Source organism: Medicago truncatula, chromosome 3, assembly GCF_003473485.1.
Source record: "Medicago truncatula cultivar Jemalong A17 chromosome 3, MtrunA17r5.0-ANR, whole genome shotgun sequence".
Taxonomy (NCBI): domain Eukaryota; kingdom Viridiplantae; phylum Streptophyta; class Magnoliopsida; order Fabales; family Fabaceae; genus Medicago; species Medicago truncatula.
In genome coordinates this window covers 58,535,322-58,557,394 of record NC_053044.1, presented here as the reverse complement: position 1 = coordinate 58,557,394, position 22,073 = coordinate 58,535,322, and the positions used below count along the sequence as shown (strand labels likewise).

At 31.8% G+C, this 22,073-nt stretch overlaps 2 protein-coding genes and 1 long non-coding RNA gene across 3 annotated transcripts; 1 reads left to right on the top strand and 2 right to left on the bottom strand.

The window, feature by feature from the left end:
* Positions 1-1,737: 1,737 nt before the first annotated feature.
* Positions 1,738-2,524, bottom strand: LOC11422523 (peptidyl-prolyl cis-trans isomerase 1). Its single transcript, XM_003603982.4, has one exon. The coding sequence runs from the start codon at positions 2,448-2,450 to the stop codon at positions 1,875-1,877; it is 576 nt and encodes a 191-aa protein (XP_003604030.1). The 5' UTR covers positions 2,451-2,524; the 3' UTR covers positions 1,738-1,874.
* Positions 2,525-6,503: 3,979 nt separating this feature from the next.
* On the bottom strand, positions 6,504-10,222 carry LOC11421535 (translocon-associated protein subunit alpha). Its single transcript, XM_003603981.3, has 8 exons — positions 9,974-10,222; positions 9,070-9,234; positions 8,924-8,974; positions 8,732-8,820; positions 7,533-7,610; positions 7,223-7,426; positions 7,051-7,122; positions 6,504-6,845 (listed from the first exon to the last, which is right to left on the bottom strand). The coding sequence occupies exons 1-8, from the start codon at positions 10,041-10,043 to the stop codon at positions 6,798-6,800; spliced, it is 777 nt and encodes a 258-aa protein (XP_003604029.1). The 5' UTR covers positions 10,044-10,222; the 3' UTR covers positions 6,504-6,797.
* A 6,553-nt stretch (positions 10,223-16,775) lies between these two features.
* LOC11415347 (uncharacterized) lies at positions 16,776-17,751 on the top strand. The gene is made up of 2 exons (XR_003010229.2): positions 16,776-17,123; positions 17,488-17,751. It is a non-coding gene; the product is annotated as an uncharacterized lncRNA (long non-coding RNA).
* Positions 17,752-22,073: the final 4,322 nt, after the last annotated feature.

The following is a 22,073-nucleotide window of genomic DNA, read 5'->3' as shown; positions in this document are numbered from 1 at the left end:
ACCATACCTATATTCCTTTCAAAAATAACCATAACATAACTATATTTTTTGGTGCTAATGGATTTGTTTTTGTGCTGTATAAACCATACTAATAACTCATGGTCATGGAAGTAGTTTTACGTAGAGGTGTCAAATGGGCCGGCCCGGCCCAGCCCGGCCCGGGTCCGAGAGGCCCGACTATAGAAATGGGTCAGTCCGGCCCGGCTCGGGTGGGCTATGGCCAGCCCGGTCTGGCCCGTTTATGTTTTATTTTTAAAATTTATTCACTTTTTTTTATGTATTTTCTTATGTATTAGTTACTCACCATTATTTTTTTGCTAAAATATGATTGGATGGACATAAAAATATAAATAATTTTTACATTAACATTGAATAATAATTAAACTCTAGATTATTCTTTCAATTAAATCAAATTAATAATTTATAAACTTTAAAATTTTAAAACTGTAAGCTAAATTCATCCATATTTATTAAGTTTATTTATTTAAATATTTTTTTGTTAATAAATTTTAAATTAGTTGATAATTTTTTTTAAAAATATGTTGTTTTTTAACAAAAATAAAATGAAATATGGGTTAATGGGCCGACACAAAGTCCGATGGGCCAGCCCGGCCCAACTTTGTATGGCCCAAATGGGCTTGGGCCGAAAAAGCCCGAGTGCATTCTTTAATTAATTTTTTTAGGCCCGACCCGACTCAAAAATATGGGCCGGCCCATGAACCCGGCCCATTTTTGACAGCTCTAGTTTCACGGATAGTGAAAAAAGTTTTTCTGCATGGTGATGTTTGGAATGTATAATGATTTAAAAGACAATTTTGTCAAAGTTAGTTGGACAAAAATGACATGTAATAACTTTGCTCTCTTGCTTCAAAACAAATTTTGCTCTCCAAAATATTTGTTTGTTACTTTGCTCCAGATTGTCAGCTTGCGACAAACATAGTAAATTTGAAATACAATATGACCAATTTTGCATTTTTATATAAAAGGGAGAATGAAATACATTCTAATATGTGAGTATTATGAGGTTGATTGAAATAGTGCAATGCAATGGAGTAATATGAACATTTATACTAGTAATTGACAGTGTGTGATTCAATATATTTAAAGTCAGTGCAACATGAACAATTGTACGCAATATATAATTTGGAAACAAAAGGAATATCAGAATCTTTCAGAACAATCATTAGTCAGATTAGGAGCTCCTTAATTAACCAAATCAAAAAGATTGTTTACGTTAGAGATTTGAAATCTAAAGATGAAAAGATCGTAATGCTAAGATTGTGAGGTCGTGGACTATTCTTGTTTGTCTGAGCTTAACTCTTGTTTTTTTTTTCTTGCTCCCATAATTTTTTTTCTTCCTTTTTAAATTCACCACATATTGTAATTGTGTGATTTTAGTTGTTTTTTTTTCTTTCTAAATCCCTCCGGTGTTATTTAAAAGAAACAATCAACTTTTTAGATATATTGAATAATTTATGTATTTGGTCAAGAATTTAAAACAAATACATAAATTATTCAATGTATCTAAAAAGTCAATTGTTTCTGGTAAAAATGGTAGAAGGGAGTTAATATAATTTATAAGACTCATTTATTATAAAATTCTCTTTAGATTTCAAATGCATTAATTATTTCTTTGTCAATATACCCATATTTTTCTGGAATATGTATTAAATACTCATGAAAATATTTCTTAATTTTCTTTCATGAAGGACAAACTTGTAAAACAATAGCAATTAATTATCAACAAAATTAATACAGCAAACAACTTTATTAATTCCTTCCTTAAAAACTTTCTTAATACAGCAAATTAGGAAACGTACGTACGTACTACTAAAGCGAAAGTAATTAAAATCCATGAAACATGAATCATCATGCTATATATGTTGTTGGTTATTAAGATGATTATCATCAGAGAGTTGGCCGCAGTCAGCAATAACCACTGGCTTTGATGTTTTTCCCGAACCGGAACCAACTTTCTCAATCTCTTTCACCACCTCCATTCCTTCAACCACCTCACCAAAAACCACATGCTTCCCGTCAAGCCACTCCGTCTTTGCCGTGCATATAAAGAACTGCGATCCATTCGTACCGGGTCCTGCATTTGCCATCGAAAGAACACCTGGACCTGTGTGGGTTTTGATGAAATTCTCGTCGGCGAATTTGGACCCGTAGATGGACTCTCCACCTGTACCATTACCGGCGGTGAAGTCACCTCCTTGACACATGAAATCAGGTATGACACGGTGGAAGGTAGAGCCTTTGTAATGGAGAGGCTTGCCGCTGCTACCGAGTCCTTTCTCCCCGGTACAGAGTGCACGGAAGTTATCGGCGGTAAGAGGAGTGGTGTCGGCATAAAGTTCCATGACGATACGACCGACCGGTTCGTCTCCGACGGTCATGTCAAAGAAAACTTTGGGGTTGGGGTTGGGATTAGGGTTGGGGTTAGACATTTTGGTACGACCGGAGAACTGAAAGTTTCCTATAATTTGGGTTGTTGTGTTAGTGAGTAGGAGTTGTCAGCGGGTGGCTATAAATAAATAAATAGCTAGAGTTGAGAATTTGCACTACCATACCATGCATTATTGACTCCGGATCTGATTCCAAGCATATATACGATCACTCAATTGTTAAATGCCATTTCATTTACTTCAATTTGTTTAGCAAATCACTTTTTCATCTTTAAGATGTTACTCTTTCGTCACATAATAATATCAATATGGCAATGCATAGTTTTAATTATTAACAAAAAATATTAAAAATTGATATTAACAAGGAATATATGTAGATAATATCCACAATATATGCTATGCTCTTCGCACTGAGAAATTCTGCATAATATATTATTAATCATCGCTTTTTTGTCGATGCCAAATGTTAGATAAATATGCTCGCAAGTTGCAACAATTCACCACATTCCACCCAAAAATGTCATCATCTTTGAGAAGCAGGTGTCAAATACCATAAGAAAAGTACGGCCTACCATTTCTGCCAAAGGATCAATGAATATTTGCAACATTTTTTTAATAAACGAAACAAATAATCATTGAATTCACACACACAAGTGAGGGATTGAGGTTCGAAGCCCGCTCACAACGGTCAGTCTAGTGATTTCGACATTTTACTAATTGAGTTAGTATTTTTTTATGTTTTTTTTTTTAAATATAGTTGAGTTGTGAACATAACATTTTATTATTTTAATAAATAAATAAAATAAATCTACGAAGATTGAAGTACGCATGTTTGCCTAAGGATGAGGGACATATTGCCTACTAAATGAAGATTTGAGTTTGAAATTATATTAATTCAATCGATGAAAAAAGAAATAGGTTTGAGGGAGAACTATAAAATCATTGATGATCTAAAATAAATTTATGTTTAATTTACGAATTGTAGAAGTCTGTATTAGAACCCAATGTGCTATAATTTTTTACATATATTACTCAAATCACATTGTTGATGTCACTTTGTTATGATTAAATTATTTTCCATTTTGATATTTTAGTTTATTTAAATAAAGTAGAGTTCAGATGCATTGAGTTTTGTTTGCAAGTTGCACGTAGCTTTGGTACTTGGTAAATTGGTCTTAGGTGCTATCATCAATTCATCATGGTCATATGATTTGACCATCAAATTGTAGTTGGGGCATTGTGTTAATTTTTTGCAATGAGATAAGACAATTATCTCAAACCTAATTTTTTTTTTGTTGGTCAAGTCTCAAAGCTAAATTTTATATGTACTCTCTCCGACTTTTTTTTTATGTGTTCGAAATAAAATCTTTAGTCTTCCTATATATTATTCATAAGGCAATTGAATCTTCGAGTTAAATTTAAAGAATGAAGTAGATAGTACAAAAGTAAAACCATGAAGAACAAGTTGAGCTTAAAGTTTTTATTTCACTTCATTATGTAAGAAGTAGTGATATTTGTATAACAATTTTATTATAATTTTTGCAACAATATTTTTCTTTCCTCTTTTTTTGGGCAAAAATAGTAAAGAGAGTGAGAGAAAGAGGAAGTAAAAGCACAATAAAAATATAATGGTGAGGCCTAGATTACCCTCTCTTGTTTAGGGGTATTTATCCTTTTAAGATATCAACCAATCAAAATGTAATATACAAATGTAACATTAAATGTCAAATAAATGAGTCAATTTTTTCTATAAAAAAAAATCAATTTTAATCCTAAGGTAACATTTAATTTAATTATATATTTAGGTATTCAATCTTAATTAATTTACACTATGGGTCTTGCAACAATTAAAATTTCACATCAAATTCAACCCATCATATAACACTAAAGGTCCTTTATCTTATTTATTTATAACACATTAGTCCTTTATCTTTTTTTTTTTCCCATTTAGGTCCTCTATCTATTAAAATGTGTACAAGTTAATCCTTTTCTTCATTTTTCTATTAAAAAAACATGAAAATATTAATTTTATTAATAACTTTGTTTTATAAAATATTTTTTTATAAAAATAAATAAATTCATGAACCCTATGAACATTTCATCCTCATATTCATCATCTTCATCTTCTTACTTAAATCAAAAAAATTGTCCATCCAAATAAACCTTCAAATTCCTTAAATATTTTCACTTCCATCTTCTTCTAAACACAAAATTCAAAATACTCAAATTTTATAAACCCTAGGTTTGCAAAACCCATAAATCTGAATTTTGAATTTAAAGAAAGAAACCGAAAATTCAAAGTATCAGGTTTCTTGTTTTCTATGAAATTTGATTATAATGGTGTTTGATGTGAACTTGACGAGGATTGTGCATATGAGCTAGCTGTTTAGCTTTTTAGTTTCTTAACCTTTTTGGATTTTGGACTAGTGCTATACAATGGTATAAACAATTTCTTATTGTTGGAGGCCAACCTCGCCTTCACTACCATCAGAGATAGGAAAGCTATAGGGAAAGTGATGATTGTATTTGATGAGAAAATTACAAGATCTAAGCTGTGATGATCTTTACTAAAACTATGCTTGAGCACTCAAACATGAGAAGTTAAATATCCAAATTGTGAGATTTTTTCTTTAAATCCAAAATCTAAATTTATCGGTTTGGTAAAATTAGGGTTTATGAATTTTGGGGACTTTGAATTTTGTGTTTAGAAGAAGATGGAAGTGAAAATATTTAAGGAATTTGAAGGTTTATTTGGATGGACAATTTTTTTTGATTCAAGGAAGAGGATGAAGATGATGAATATGAGGGTGAAATGTTTATAGGGTTTATGAATTTATTTATTAAAAAATATTTTATATAATTAATATTTTCATGTTTTTTTAATAGAAAAATGAAGAAAAGGATTAACTTGTGCACATTTTAATAGATAAATGACCTAAATGGGACAAAAAAAAAAGATAAAGGACCAATGTGTTATAAATAAATAAGATAAATGACATTTAGTGTAATTTTTCCTAAAATAAATTGACTCATTTATTTGACATTTAATGTTACATTTTGTATTACATTATGATTGGTTGATATCTTTTAGGGGTAAATATCCTCTAAACAAGAGAGGATAATGTAGAAAAAATCAAATATATATATATATATATATAATAGAAAGTCGTCCAATGAAATTGATACTTTTATGTTTATGCATTTAAAATTTTTATCACTCCACTCCAATCAATTCTCTTACCTCCAACTAACTACCCAATCATCTTTACATCCACTAATATTAAGTATTATTAAAAGAATTTAACTAGTATACTCTACAATTATTTTTCACATACTAATGATGTGTTACCACATCAATTAATACAAAAACACAGAAGTTGATATATTCATCAGTTGACATAATAACACATCATTAAATGCGTGTGTAAAATAAACTATACACCCGTTAATTATTTTAATATTTTTAAGGAGAACATTAACCCTTAAAAATAGACTATAACTTAATTTATTGAAAACATGCTATAATTTGTCAGGTATTCACCATAGTTTTTCAAGGTTTATAATATTATTTTGGGATGCAGAAGTAGAATTGTAAATACAACATTATTATGTTTGTTTGAACTTTATTCTTAGAATTTTTATTTACACACGATTCTTTCACTAGCACTGACATGAGAATAAAACTCAACAATAAGATTTTATTTTTTTTATTCGTAGAATTGTCATTTAGACACGATTCTTTCACTATAAGATTTTTAATTTGAACAGATTTTAGAAACATTCCTAAAAAATGTTAATTCTTACCAAACTCAAGTAGGAATGTTATTCCCAAAAATCATATCATGTTCCTCTGATTATCATTCCAAATGTGGGTAAGCTATGGAATAGGAAAAAAATAAGCAAGGATCCATGGATCATCATGAATAAATGTGGGTAAAAAAGTTTACTACTTGACAAGGTCGGTTGTTAGACCATTTTACTTCAGCTATGGACTCCTTCCTCCGGACTAGATTTTTTGGGTTTATCTTTTCGAGGGATTAAAACGACGAGGAACGCATGCACTGAAGTGCACACTAACATAATGAGAGAGATTAATGGCGACAGGACTCCAAATTTAATCAAAATCCAGATAAAATTAACATAATCCGACAAAACTATGCGGTTCAAAGTTGTATGATATTACTAACTCGGATCCCTGTTAGTATTTTCTTGGATAAAGCTCAACTCAGTGCAAAGGAAAACAAAGCTACATTTAAGATACAACACAAAGACTGGTCTTTACGACCTAAATTTTTAACCTTCTTGCTAATTCTCTCTCCATATTCTATTACAGAATTCTGTACTCCGTGGAAGGGTCTTGTGTGGCTGAACTAGAGATGAATTATATGTCTACTTCTTCTTAGATTTGCTCGACGTAGACTGAGTATATGCAGTTCCCTGGTTATCAAAATACAAGGTTAGAAAAGCAGTATCGACAAATCAGTAATGTAAAGGTTACATCAAATATTAGATACACAAATTTCGGGGCAGAAGTATGAAAAGAAGAAAAAAGGTGGGAATCAAATCTCAAACTTCAGAAACAGGAACATCACATACAAATTAAGAAATAAGTGTCACAGACAATAAAAGTATTAGCACACACCTGAAGCCATTCGTCCATTGAGGCATCTGTAGTCTTAGTCCCAACTTCAACCTTGGAAGATCTTTTTGTTTTCTGAGCAAATATTTACATGCAAATAATCAAAAGAAATATGCAAATAATACTCACGTGGTAAATGGAGTTATTTATAAGAAAATAGAAAACATTGCATTACCTTAGAGAGGTTCTGTATTTGACCATTAATCCATAGCCCAAGTAGGATAAGAAGTGCAATTCCAAGAGTAAAAAGGAAAACAGATTCCATACTGAATAAAACACCAGGCTCGACAACTTCAATAGTGCCATTATAGAAAGTGTTTTGGTATGGATGTTGGTCTATCTCGTATACAATGGTGCCCACAAGATCAAATGGTCCAGGCTGCACAGCAAAAGAAAATGGTCAGGCGTGATAAATACAGAAGGGGTTTCTGAATGTTCCTCATGCAGACATTTGAAGCATCAGCTCTGGAAAAAGTAAGGAATACCTGCAAGAACTTGCTGACAGAAAATATATAAGGGAAAGTAGCCTGAACTGAAGATGGCACCGAGCCATTGTTGAAAACCTGCAAAATTATAACACAACACATTTATGTAATACATTTTTTTGAAGGAAACACAATTATGTAATACTATTTGCTAAAAGATTGTATGAACAATAACATAAAATCACAGAACCACAATCGACTAATTCATCCAAAAGATCTAGCAAAAGCAAGCAGAGCCAACATATTAACTATAAGTTTGACAGAGTTATTGGTTTAATGCATCACAAATCCCAAATGAACTTAGAGATCTATGTATGTACAAATGGTTGGGCATCATCGAATCTAACAAAATCACAGAGTACCATATAACATGGAATAGGGAATCTGAATGAAATAAGAGGGATGAAAAAAAACCAAGAGAATCATCTTCATACCCATTTTAACACACATATATAAGGATTATTAGATCTATGAGGTTCATGTACAAATGTGTTAAACATCCTGTGCCCATAGATGGTGAACAACAACTCAAGGAATTGGCCAACCCTGTTGCATTCACAGTTCCCCTGTTTCTTTAGTTTTTATTTTAAATTTTTTCAGCCCTTGATGATATTTTACTGTCACCGCTGGTGGATACTTTTTTGTCAATATTACTTTTTTTCCTACTACAACAGCAAAACCCTGTGCTCTGAAACCCAATCTTAAAAGAATATATTGTGCATATCTTTGTATAAATGTAAGAGTATGTTCATATGGAGGGTTCTGGAGAGCTAAGTTCATATTATGGTATATGTTTGAGATTTTTAAAAAATTGAAAGACTAATATGATTGATGATCATATAGCATTTCAATTGCACTTAATTCATTCTTAGAAACATTTTATAGTTTCCTTAATTTGATTAGAAAATAAGTCCTCCCCTCTCCTCCAAAATCTTCCATCCAAACATACGGTAAAGCAATTATCTTTGAGATTTTGAAAACCCATATATAGCAAATACTTTAGTACAGGTGTAACATGAATTATAACAATTACCACATATCATTTCAGAGATTAATATAGTATATTGATTATTACAGGTAACAAACATAAATAAAAGCATATAGTGTGTTTCAATCAAAGTTATCATAGTTGAAAACTGAAATGATCATTGATAATAAATAAATAGATTTAATTTGGAGATTCGGCAACCAATTTCTACCTGAACAGTAAGGTTTTGAACAAGAAGACGATGATCGTATGGAAGGTGAACACTAGCTTTAATTGCAACAACATTCAAACTGGATTGCCCTGAAATTGATCCATACAACAAAATTGAGTGTTAGAGGTTTTGTCACAAGACACAAATGAAAGGCATAGTAGCTGTATAATAGTGACAAGCATATTCAGTTACCATCATTTTTCAGACCGACAAGCAGCTCTGCCTCTTCACCGCCCTTTACCACTACATCAAATAAACAACAAAAAATTAACACAAGATTGTCGGGGGATAATAATTAATTATAAACCAAACCTTGTCTTATATAGAAAGATCTTTACATTTCGCAATATTCTTAGGGAACACAGCAATGGTATTAATGCCTGGGGCAGAAGGGAAGCTCCCGTCAGCAAAGTCTTGAGCATCATCAGTTTCATCACCAACAATGCCGATATCATTCACTTCACCAGCATTCTCCACAGCTTCATCTGACTGACACCTAGCAACTAGCAAAAAGAACAAGAAGCACATTTAGTAATGGACATTGGACATGCATATCCAAAAAAAAGCCAAAACACATTTATGGAGAACTAATTGTGATACAAAGTATCTGTTTGTGAGAAGTGTGTAATTTAATCGATATGAAGTAAAGGGACCCAAATTGGAAATCGGATGGTTCAGTTTACACACAAAACTAATCAACTACAAAGAATCTCATCCGTTGATTCCAGATCATACGGTTAAGACGAGTAATTTCATGACGCAGTGTCTAATCCAAATACTGGAAAAGGTGTGAGGGGTTTCTAGTTGACTTAAGAAATGGAAAAGTTTCTATTTTGAGCATTAAAGTTGTAGTAAGGTATCTGTACTGTTTCATTGATTTCCACATCAGTTAAGGATTGCACAGTTTATTCACATCTCATTCTCACACTAATCTCAACCAAAAAAAAAAACTAGTTTGAAATCCATGCATCATAACTAACTCATAAGCATTAACTGTAAATTGAAATCAATACAAACATAGCATTAAATTAAATTACACAATCAATCAAGTCACAGAATAAATAATTCACGATCCAAAAAAAAAAAAAAAAAGTCAACCCCTACCCAAAAAAAACAGAACAAAAATGAAAGGTGATAATCGTGGCAATTAAAATAGAGTATAAAGCAAAAAAAATAATGTATAATCTAAGAAAATGACAGTAGAGGAAGAAAGGGGGGGAAAGAGATCTAGACTAGACCGACCTTGAAGGAAAGGGGAAGCGATGAGGAAGAGAAGGAATGAGAAAGTCCAAAACTTGTTGATGAGTGCCATATGGGTCTAGCTAGGGTTTGATGTGTGCGTCGTCGATTAGGGTTATTGTAAATGGAAATTGAACGAGAATATAGATATTTCAAACCAGAAACAGAGAGACAGACAGACACAGGAAGCAACGTGTGACCCGGAATGAATTTTGTATGTAAAAAAAATCGTTCTTCTTTTTCTTGTCGTTTTCTTCAGGTTATACTCTACCAATGTCGTCGTTTTGATCAATCGAATTATTACTACTTGACTTCAATGTTACTATTGTTTAGTACTACTACTTACTGCTTCGATTTCAGGGGCAATTAGTAACTTCCTTTTGTTCTACTTATACCCAGTAATAGTAGTAGTAATTTCTATTCACTTCAAGGGTGTTCAAAACCGAATCAATTCAATAAAAAAATCGCAAATTGAAACCGTAAAAAATTGTATTTTATTCGAATGTATTTGAATCATTTTTTTACTCAACCGTATAGTTTGATTCGATTTGCGGTTTTTATCTTAACAACCGAACCAATTCAAACTAAACCGCAACATAAAAAAATATTAATTAAACATATTTACCTTGACTAATACTCAAATAAACTCAATAGAAAATTTTATAAAATGAAATATATTTTCTCATGTGTTTATTTGCTACTTGAACTTTTAAATAATGATAAAATCTTAGTTTTTTTTTGTATTTTGTACAAAATAAGATTACTTTTGTCCAGATTTTTAATTTGATCTATGTAGTTGCGAACATTGTTGGATAAAAATAAAATTGTAATGTTGGATAAATTTTAAAACATTGTTGAAAACATTAATGAAAATATGTTGTGTTTTAGATTTTTAACTTAATTTTAATGTCAGAAACAACAAATTGTATTGTCTCGACAAAACCACACTAACCGATCCAACCTAAACTGCATTGATTTGGTTCGGTTTGTATTTTCAAAGTCAACCGAACCAAACCAAACCAAACCGCATGCATTTTTATCTTACGGTGGAACATTAGCGCAAACCGCTCGGACATAAACAAATCAAAAAAGCCACAAAACCAACCACAAGCACCGCCAAGAACACCGGTTCAGCGCCACCCTCAAAACCACTATACCGACATACGTCGCAGAGGAGAAAACCTCCACCAATCCAGGAACGTGATCCACCACAACTGCACGACCCTTTGCAGACCTAGAGAACGTCGCCAACTAAACACCGACGACAAAGGGGAGGTTGGGAAAGCGCATAGAAGCTTGGACGACTAAGAAGAAGGAACAGTAACCAAAAACCAACACGAAAACAGCACAAGCCCCTCTCCACGAAAGAAAACAGAACAAAAACACAGACACAAACAAACGAACAACACAACAACGGAGACCAGCCCCACAGAAATCTGAAGGTACATGAATGACTGCTGTCGGAACACTAGTGTATAATGGAAAAAAAACTTGGAGTATACTAGTGAGTTTGTGGAGCCTTTGGAATGTAAACACAAGATGGAGAAACTAGTGTAAAGTGTGAATTGAAAATTTTATGTCCCACATCGGGTAGATCACACACTCTAGTAGAAATCCTCCTTATAAATTGAGAGCTCGGGAATAGTATTCTTCACTCCAAAACTGAGAATCGAATACTCTTCTCTGGTTTTCTCTCCTCTCTTCTCCCTCCCGCGGTTTGTGTTGACGAACCGTTCTTTCTTTCCTCCTTCTTTGGTTTATCGAGTGGTCTACATACCATATTAGAGTGGTTTTTCGAAACTTTTCGAAAACCATGTTGAGGTGTTATTCTCGAGCGATTTCTGGCAGTGCAGCCTTTAATCGTACAGTTGAAATCTGGGCTGTTTTATCCTGGAGACGGCGCGGTTGCTAGTCTACCTTACACAACTTAGGTAGTGCCGCGAAACGTCTTAAAGAAAACGACCTGGTCGTGACTCACCCGATAATTGTTTCAAAAGGCTCTGTCGTAATTTTCAAATTACAAAATCAACAACCGCCACCACCAACATGGAGCGTCTATGCACCAAACCCTTTTGAGTAACATCCAGAAAAGAAAGAGATCGCTCGAACCAAAACAACACGACACAAAACAGCCCATCGACGGCACTCCGGAAACACAAAACGAACGGCGCCGACCCACAAACAAACAACACAGAACAAAAACAACGAACAAAGCAGCCCACATCGATGCGAAGGTAGCGAAACAACAACCGGGAAATCAGCAGATCTCAACCGATATGAACCAGACCCAACACCGAGAAACCCGCGAACCACCACCAGGAGAAGCTAGAGGGAAGGCAGTGCGACGGCGGCGCCACCGACCTCCCAAACCAGCCACGACACACAAAACATAAAGCAACAAGCAGCTTACAACAGATCCGGTGCTGCGGAGAAAATCTCTCGACGCACCACCAGCTAGAAGAACAAAACGCGCGGCGACGTTAAACTTCCGGCAAGGTGGAACCGAACCTGCAGCACCAAAACGACACACAAGGGTTATGAGACATTAAGGTTAGAAGATTTCACAATTTTCCCCCCACTCCACTCTTCCCTTTCACGGTCTCACATCCTTCCACAACAAAAAACCCTCATCTCACAAAATCCTTCAAATTTCTTGATTAAATACCACATGTAAGTAGAATTAAGTTGAGTAATTCATTCTAAGTTTGAGGGACTGATATAGTGAAGATTCAAGGGAGTATTATGGAGAAAAGATTGAAGAAGAAATTAGGGTTTCAAAGAATTGGGAAAATTGAAGAAAGCTAGAGATTGAAGGAGAATCAATGAGAATGGAAATAGGATTAGCATCATCAGAGAAACTTAGAGGTGGGTTTCCCTTTCCCTCATCCCTCATGCATTGATTATGATTTTGATTATGAAAATTGGAAATTTTAGTTTATGTATGTAGGTCATAATGCATGCATATTAGTTCTAAGAAATTGATGTTGTTGCATGTTGAAAGTTGTAATTTTTTGGTATAAATCTGCAATCCCGTATTTTGACATCATGCTACTGTTTTGTTCATAACTTTCAATTTATACATCCTTTTTAAGTAATTCTGATTTTGTTGGAAAGTAGACTCGTTTCCCTTCATTTTACACTCAATTTTCATGGTAATTAACTAAAGGATGGTAGTTGAAATTGTGTTACAAAATGAGACAAAAGTTGCTGTCATATTTTGTATTTCGGTACCTTAATCTAATAAACTGAAATAATTGGATGACTATCATGAAAAATAAGACTCATATTTATAATCTACACATCCTAAGCTTTCTAAAAAGTGTTTATTTACTCAAATCCGACATCATTTGATATTTTAATTAAATTGTCGAATTTGAGGTCTGACTATTGAAAAATAAGATGTTTAGGACTGTTTGTGTAAAATCACATGCACACAAGTTGCTTGACGAGTTTAATGTCAAAGTATTATGTTATAATGATAATAGGTGCAAGATTAAATATAATTTCCCTATGTTAGTGATAAGTGAATAAGGTATGATGTATGGCCATTGTATCCTTATCATGTGATGATATAACTCAATTTACTCAACATTGATCTTAATGACTTGAGGAGGACTATGTATGTAGCAACTTTTGACTAAGAATTGAAGTAGTATATCAAATAGATCGACGCTAACTGAATGTGGAACAATAAGGTAAGTATTGAAATGCATAAGAAATAATTATGATTAAATGTTATTGTGGATTGAAGGGAATGATATGTTAAGATGGACTTTCTTGTTTGTTCAATGATATGGATACTTGTTAATATGATTAGAAAAATGATATAGATCGAAATGATGGAATTAAAGTGAATGAGATGTGAAGTTTGAATTCTAATTTGTTCATTAATCGTAATGTTCAATGAATGTTGATGTGAAATTTCTTTTAAGTTAGTGTCTTTACCATATACTTATTTAAATGATTGATAGATTTAAGTGAGAATGTTAGGGCCGCTTAGCTAAGCAATTCCTCCGTCTATTATATGACGGGACATGTAAGGAGGGTAAACGGGGCACCGTTTATAGGAGTAATATATCTCCGTCTTATCAATTAATGTTAAGGTAACTGACTTGTTAATGGTTGTTTCTTTTTTACAACCCCTAGAGGTTCACAAGTCAGATGTTGAGGTAACTGACTTGTTAGTGGTTGTTTCTTTTATTACAACCCCTAGAGGTTCACATCAACATTAATATTTCACTCAGATAATTAATATTTCATTCCACGTTGATTTCTATTTTTTCAGGTGCAAGTCATTTCAGTGCATCATAAAAGGCCGGATCTATTATATTTAAAAACAAGTAACATTCATGTATTAATAAATATTTTGTAAATATTTCTTGTAAATATAGGTATTCAAAGTCCTTTATCTAAAGTTTTATGTAAAATTCTAATTGAGATGAAAATGTTTTAAATTTTAATACTCAAATTAGGACGTTACACGAATAGTTAGTTTTGATATTGCAACAAAGTATTTGTTTGGATGGAGAAAAAACACCATTTCCCTAGATGCAGATAAATTTGTTTTTCTTGTAAATATAATGGGAGAGGGGCAAAAAGCTCCGTTATAATTTGTTTATTTTAAAGAGAAATGGTAAGGAGAGAAAAAAAATTATAATTTGATTTTTTTTTATACAATCATGTTTTTTTGTGGTGTCTGGGGTTTGAACCTCGAACCTTGCATATATTATGTATTGTCCTCATCAACTGAGCTAAGCTCACGGGGACATGCAATCATGTTTAAAATATTATAAGAATCTATTACACAAAATTATAATTGTTTAATAAAACATGAATTAAATACAAATTTTTATGTTTTTAGCCACTTAAAAATTCATATACAAAGCATATTTTACTTTTTTTAGGAGAGATTCTTATAATTTTCTAAACTCACTAAAAAATCTAAAGGATAGACAGACATGTAGACGGAAACTTTTAGGAATCAAAAGTCAGAAAAAAATTAAGGAGACTAAAATAAAAAGATGAAGTATCTGTAGTGATGTTTTTCCACTCTAAAATTTATAAATTAATTCGTTTTGTTTAGTATTATTTGTCTGCACTTGCTCAAAACTAACAATATTTCAACCTCAATCAAATAAATACATCGAACAAAGACAAAAAATCAAAATAAACATAGTCGTGCAAAGACGATAAAATCACAAAAAACAAACAAAAATAATATTGAAAATATGTGGAAGTCATTTATTTAACTAAAAAAGAAAGAAAAATAATTCGTATAGGTGATTTTATGTCAAAATTGATCATAAATTATCCATCTTGAGTAGATAAAAAAGAAAAGAAAAAGTGATAAAGGATAGGATCTAGTAAAAATAAAAGAGACTTGGTCAAAGTGGTGGCATTTAGCATGGAAATGGACAATAGTTTCCCACCATAGAAAAGTAAATTTTATCCATTAGATTAAGTAAAGAACATTGTCTTATGGTACACTCTCAACACTAGATTATCTTTTTTCCCTATCTTCCACCATCATCTCTCCTTCATTGTTCAATCTTCAACCAGAACAGAAAAACTCTCCTTCACATGTCTTCCATAAATCAAATTAAAACTAAACAACTCAAACAAACAGAATCAGATCTCAAAAAAGGAAATAAGTCTAGAAAATGGAAACGATTTTTTTTTCTTTTTCTGATGAACACATTTTACAAGAGATTTATTCAACTGTCCACAGTGATGCTAAGTTTGACGCTGAATATCTTTTCAACATTGCTGGAAACATCCATTGTTGATAATAGGCTTGAAAATGAAAATAGACTAGCTAATTATGCTGAAGAGTTTTTTATTTTGGAAACAACTACAATATTCATCATCACATAAAGCATATTTTTGAGAAATCCTTTCGAATCCATCACTTCAAAATTTCTCATAACAAATTGATTTTTTTAATATGAGATTCAAGTGAGAAGAATCAAATTAAACAAGAAGATGAGTTATGAGAAAAGGTGAGTGATAAAATAATAAATTGGGGTTTTGTTACAAGTGAGTGAGTGAAGATTAAGAAGATGATTTATTAAATTGGTATTTCATCTCTCAATTGACTAAGATGATGATTAAAGTTTAATAATTACTAATGGTGGTGGGTGAGTGGAGACCGTGTTTTCATTTTAAGGAAATTTTGATATTGTTGTTGCTGATGGGTTAATGGTGATGGAAGAGAGAGCGGTGGTGGAAGTTAAAGCGAAAAAAATTTAATGTTGAGAATCTATGATAAAACTATGTTCTTTACATGATCTAATAGTCAATATTTATTTTCCCATGGTGGGAAACTCTTTCCCTTTCCCATGCTAAACCCCACCGGTCAAAGTTGCTCTAAGCCTCTTGAGCATAGTCAGCGTAAAAATAAATTTCTTTTAACACACTCTTGATTGCTCCTCTTTTTTTCCGTTGGTACAAAGGATTGCTCCTCTTTATTAAATACCATACAGATATAAATATAGATATATACACATTAGAAATTTAGCATAATGTATTTTAGCCCAACATTGCACATAATATACTTGCTCATATAATTTGATTTCTTTCTTGTTCTTGATATAAGGAAACGTTGGACGTTTTGGAATTTAACAACAATACATGCGATGGTAAAAAAAACAAGAGTGCGAAAAGTGAAAAGCTTATATCTATTCTATGAAGAAAAATAACTTGATCCATACGAACTTGCGAAAATGCTGATCACACACAAAGAATATGCCAAAACCAAACTAATATGAGAAGTAACGAAGCTCATCTCATCTCATCAATTAAGCAACAAATATAATTTGCAGGAGGTGGGTGAGTAAAACAAATTAAAAAAGAAAAGAAACAGAATGGAGTCTAAGAGAAGGGGTACAGAATTGAAACAGGGATGGAAAGGAAAGAGCATGGCTTCTGTTTCTGCACCCCCATTCCACTTGTTCATGGTATTTGGCATCGTCATTAGCTTGTTATGTTTTTCTCAGTACAAAAACTTCAAGGCTCAGTTACACAACACTGCCATCAACTTTCAATTACTCATCTTCTTCTTCCCCTTCTTGCTTATGTTTTTCATTGGTTCATATTCTACCGGTGGAAAGCTCAACTTTCACACCCTCGGAGCATGACAAAATCACCTTACCCGGTCAACCATCTTAATCTTTGTTCTGGTTTCTATGTTAGAAGTCTTCATTTCATGGTTTGGACCGCATTAGAGATCAATCTATTTACTCAGCAAGAAAGATAGACATAAATATTTGTATATATGTTGATATTATTACTTTAAAATTTAAATGCACCTGAATTGGTTGAGAAACACAAATAAATATTTAAAACCCTCTTGCATTATTCTTTGTCCATTGTTATGAAGTAGTATCTCTTTAAGTTGTGGTTGTAATCTTCTTGCACTTTCTAAAGATGGAAAATCATCTTCACCTTTCTTGCGCATTAATCTATAAAATTTCCACTCAAGTAGTTCTAAATGAATACTTTTTTTTGGTATAAATCAGGTATCCTCCGCGCGCAACTGCGAAGACTAATCCCTCGAGCATTGTGAGACCCAAATGGGTAGCAAGCTCTCCCTAAGAATTTTAACGCTGCTGCATTTCCAAGGCTGGATTCGAACTCAGTTCTAAATGAATACTTGAATTAGTTTACTACAACACGGCACTACAAAAAGTGAGAATTAAGGTGCTGAATATTGTGATATCATACTTATTTCATTTATGCAAAATATTCATATCTAATAAAGACATTCAAAGTAATGATAAAAACGATATTCTTATCTTATTATGTTACAAACACTTAATTATATATTCCAAATATGATTCATTTTTTTTTTTTTCATTCAAAATTGTTCTACTCCGGATAATTTCAAATATGATTGATTATAAGATTAGAAAATCCAGTGAATAAAGCTCAGTTGATAGAATCATAAAATATGCAAAGTCGGTGTTCAAGTTTCAAATTCCCCGATGGTGGACGGCTTACTAATATAAAAAATAAATAAAAAAATTAGGAAGAAATAAAAAGTTTATGCATATTATGCCAACCCCTGCATCTCCTTTCCCATGCCCCCAACTACTTAATTAATCAAAGTAACTACGCACATGGGCCCTATACGTTTCACGATTAGCAATGAATCAAGTAGTAAAGTTTAAACTTGTGCAGATTTTTTATTATATGATTATTTTTATTTGAAGTTGCATTATGTGATAATTGTTTGTTAAGGAGTACAGCAGTCATATCATAAGCATCTATGGGCATGGTAAAGACCAATTGAATGGTCAAAGTTGACACTGGACCTCCTCCCATGTAAAACTCACAAGAGAGAATCCCAATCCAAACGTTTACTATGAGTGGACATAAATTAAGCAAACATGTAAGATCTTTTTTTTTGTTGTTACACAAACATGTAAGATCTAAGCACAAACTATTTTAAAAAATAAAGATGGTATGACATTTTACCGTTACATACCTATTTAAGGTCTGGTTTAACCCTTTTAAAAATTGAGAATTGTTGTTGGCACATGTCATAAGACTGAGAAACACTAGTAAAAGACGAAAATGCCCCCTCGACAGTTAACTACCGAAATAATGAACCGGTTGCAGTTAACTCCCGAAGTTCCTTCAGCAGTTAAATGCCGACGAAAAAAGAAAAAAAAAAAACCATCGGCACTTAAGACCATAGTTAACTCTGTCACTATGTTTGGTTTTGCATGCGGCATAATGCTGTTATTATATCATTCTATTACTATTTTCCTTCCAACACTCCAACAATATTGACTCTTCAAAAAACGAATTGAACAGAAGCTGAGAATAGGACCATAGTGACACAGTAACACCTACAATAATGTACACAATCCCATACGCCATAACTTAGTACTAGTATTACTAGCACCGCACAAGTTCCGAAGTGTGACTGCCCTTATTCAATGAAGGAGTTGTGGCCCTCTCTCTTTGTGTATGATTCAGAGGAACAATCAGCAGCTTTTGTTTTTGACAAACCAACAGTACTAATTGGTAATGAAGGAGTTTTGAGATCCTCGACACTTAAGTGCCGATGGTTTTTTTTTTTTTTTTTTTCTTTTTTCGTCGGCAGTTAACTGCCGAAGGAACTTCGGTAGTTAACCGCAACCGGTTCATTATTTCGGTAGTTAACTGCCGAGGGGGCATTTTTATCCTTTACTAGTGTTTATCAGCCTTATAACATGTGTCAACAACAATTCTCTTAAAAATTTGATGAAGTTTAAAAGCATGTTGAGAAGTAAAGTAGAGCCCACCAAATAGAAAAATAAATCAAAAGATATAGTGGTGGAACGACGCAAAAAAGTTTGGGGTGGCCGCCATCAAAATAAATTAAAATATATAAATTATATTGCATGCAACACATTTAACTTGTAATAAATCAAAAATCGATCATTCAAAATCTAAACAACATACTCCTTCCAGTCACATTTATAAGCAAAAAATAACTTTTTAGATTTATTAAATAATTAATGTATTTGGTCACATTTATAAACCAAATACATTAGTTATTCAATGAACCTAAAAAATTGTTTTTTGTTTATAAATGTGACCGGATATATAAAGTCGATCATTAAATATTTAAAGGACACTTTACGTTTTTCTGAATGACTTGAAATCATCAATAATTGACTAAGAACTAATACACATACTAATTTTCTTTTTAATATAAATTTAACAATATCTAACGAACAAGATGCCTTAAAAAAAAATCTAATGAACAAGAATGATCAGATTGGCAAAGGAAGCAAAAAAATTAAATGTACTGGACAAGAAAAGTGGATTTATTAAAATATCATTTATAATTTTGCAAATTTCAAGGTATTAAAAAAAGTTAATAGTGTTTTCCACTCCTGTAATATATGTCATTTCCGGTTTTCGCCCTTATAAAATTTTCGGTTTGATTTGCACCCTCGTAAAATTTTTATTTTTCGGAAAACACCCCTAATAGGCCATTTTCAGAATTTTTTTCAAGAAATTTTGGTTTTTGAATGGCCTATTAAGGGTGTTTTTTGGAAAATAAATTTTTTACGATGGTGCAAATCAAACAGAAAATTTTATAGGGGCGAAAACCATAAATGACATATATCACAGGGGTGAAAAACACTATTAATCCTAAAAAATATTTTAGATGGATTGGTCGTGGCTCCTCCCTTGCCACCCCATGGTTCCACAGTTGAAAGGATAGATGAACTCTATAATTGAATGAATGAGTTTTCAAATAAATTAAAATGAATGAAGGGTTAATAATGTTTTTCACCCTTGTAATATAGGCCATTTTCGGTTTTCGTCCTTATAAAATTTTCGGTTTGATTTATGTCCTTGTAAATTTTTTTTTTCCGGAATACCCCCCTCCTCCCTCCAACTCAGCAAATTAGCCTATGTGGCGTTGACATGGAATTCATTTTCATTTTTTCTTTTTTTTTTAAAAAAAAAATTGTGAAATTTTAATTTTAAAAAACTCAATTTTTGTTTTAATTGTTTTATTTTTTAAAATATTTGAAAATTAATTTTCAAAAATAAAAAAAAAATTCAGATTTTTTTCCAAATATTAATTTCAAAAATGATTTTATAAAAAAAAATTCAAATATTAAAAATATGATATTTTAGAATTTTTAAAATTTTAATTTCAAAAATGATTTTATAAAAATCTAGAATAAAATTTTCGAAAATAAAATCTGAATTTTTAAAAAAATCTGTATCCAGATTATTAAAAATAAAATATTTTCCATAAAAAAAAATATGACTTTTTTTTAAAAATTTCGAATTTGTTTCTTCTAATTTAAATTTTTTTTAATTTTGAAAATTAAACTCCAGAATCTTTAAAAAAAATTAATTTAAAAAAAACCGTATATTTTTTCTTATTTTTTTAATATTCGAATTTAAAATAAAACCGAAAAATTCAAAAAAAATCTTATCGTTTTTTCTGATTTTTTTAATATTTGAATTTTCGATTTTTTGGAAAAAAATATGAATATTTTTTTTTATTTTTGAAAATTAATTTTCAAATATTTTAAAAAATAAAATCTGATGTAGTAATTAAAAAAAAATTGAGTTTTTTAAAATTAAAATTAAAAAACGAAATTAAAATTTCACAATTTTTTTAAAAAAAAAACGAATTATACACGTGGCAAGTGAAAAAAAAAATTCCATGTCAGCGCCACATAGGCTGATTTGCTGAGTTGGAGGGAGGAGGGGGATATTCCGGAAATTTTTTTTTTTACAAGGACAAAAATCAAACCGAAAATTTTATAAGGGCGAAAACCATAAATTGCCTATATTACAGGGGTGAAAAACACTATTAACCCATGAATGAATGAGGAAAAGTTGATTACAATTAGTGTAAGATGTACTTTATAATTTATACAGTTATCATAACTAAACTAACAAAAAAAACTTAACTAATTTGGAACAATGATGATCAACTTCTAACTACATTTAGGTTAACTCTATAATTGAATGAATGAGTTTTCAAAAAAATAAAAATGAACGAATGAGGAAAAGTTGATTACAATTAGTGCAAGATGTACTTTATAGTTTATACAGTTATCATAACTAAACCAACAAAAAAAACTTAACTAATTTGGAACTAATACTGATCAACTTCTAACTACATTTAGGTTTTGTTTGGTAAAAATAGTGGATAATTAATAAATTAGTTGATAGCTGATAGTTGATGACTAATGACCTATAACCAGTGGTGTAGCCAGGACTTTAGGACAGGAGATGCAAGGTTTTTTTTTTCATAAAAAAATTAAGGGCTAGGGAATGAAGCTCTAGTATAAGGTAGAGAAGATCTTCGACCTCAAACAACATTTACATAAAAATTTACATTATCTCCTTTCAAAACATTGAGAGGGTTAAAAACTCAGAGTATTCCAATCTAAAACATGTCTTTTTACCACTACACAATTTCTAATGCAATATCTATTATATTTGCTTCTTTAACCAACGTCCCAGAGACACCGGTAAGCATTTTCGTAATTATTATTAGGGTAATGTTAACCGGTGCCCCCGGACACTAGTTAAGAAGCAAATATAGTATGTATTGCATTGGAAAGGGTTAGAA

Excerpts from the sequence above, each read along its gene's own strand:
- LOC11422523 (XM_003603982.4), bottom strand. The coding sequence starts at position 2,450 with ATGTCTAACCCCAACCCTAATCCCAACCCCAACCCCAAAGTTTTCTTT.
- LOC11421535 (XM_003603981.3), bottom strand. The coding sequence starts at position 10,043 with ATGGCACTCATCAACAAGTTTTGGACTTTCTCATTCCTTCTCTTCCTC. Across the intron at positions 7,427-7,532 it reads CTGTCAGCAAGTTCTTGCAG|CCTGGACCATTTGATCTTGT; the intron begins GTATTCCTTACT and ends TTTGCTGTGCAG. Across the intron at positions 7,123-7,222 it reads AAATACAGAACCTCTCTAAG|AAAACAAAAAGATCTTCCAA; the intron begins GTAATGCAATGT and ends ATATTTGCTCAG.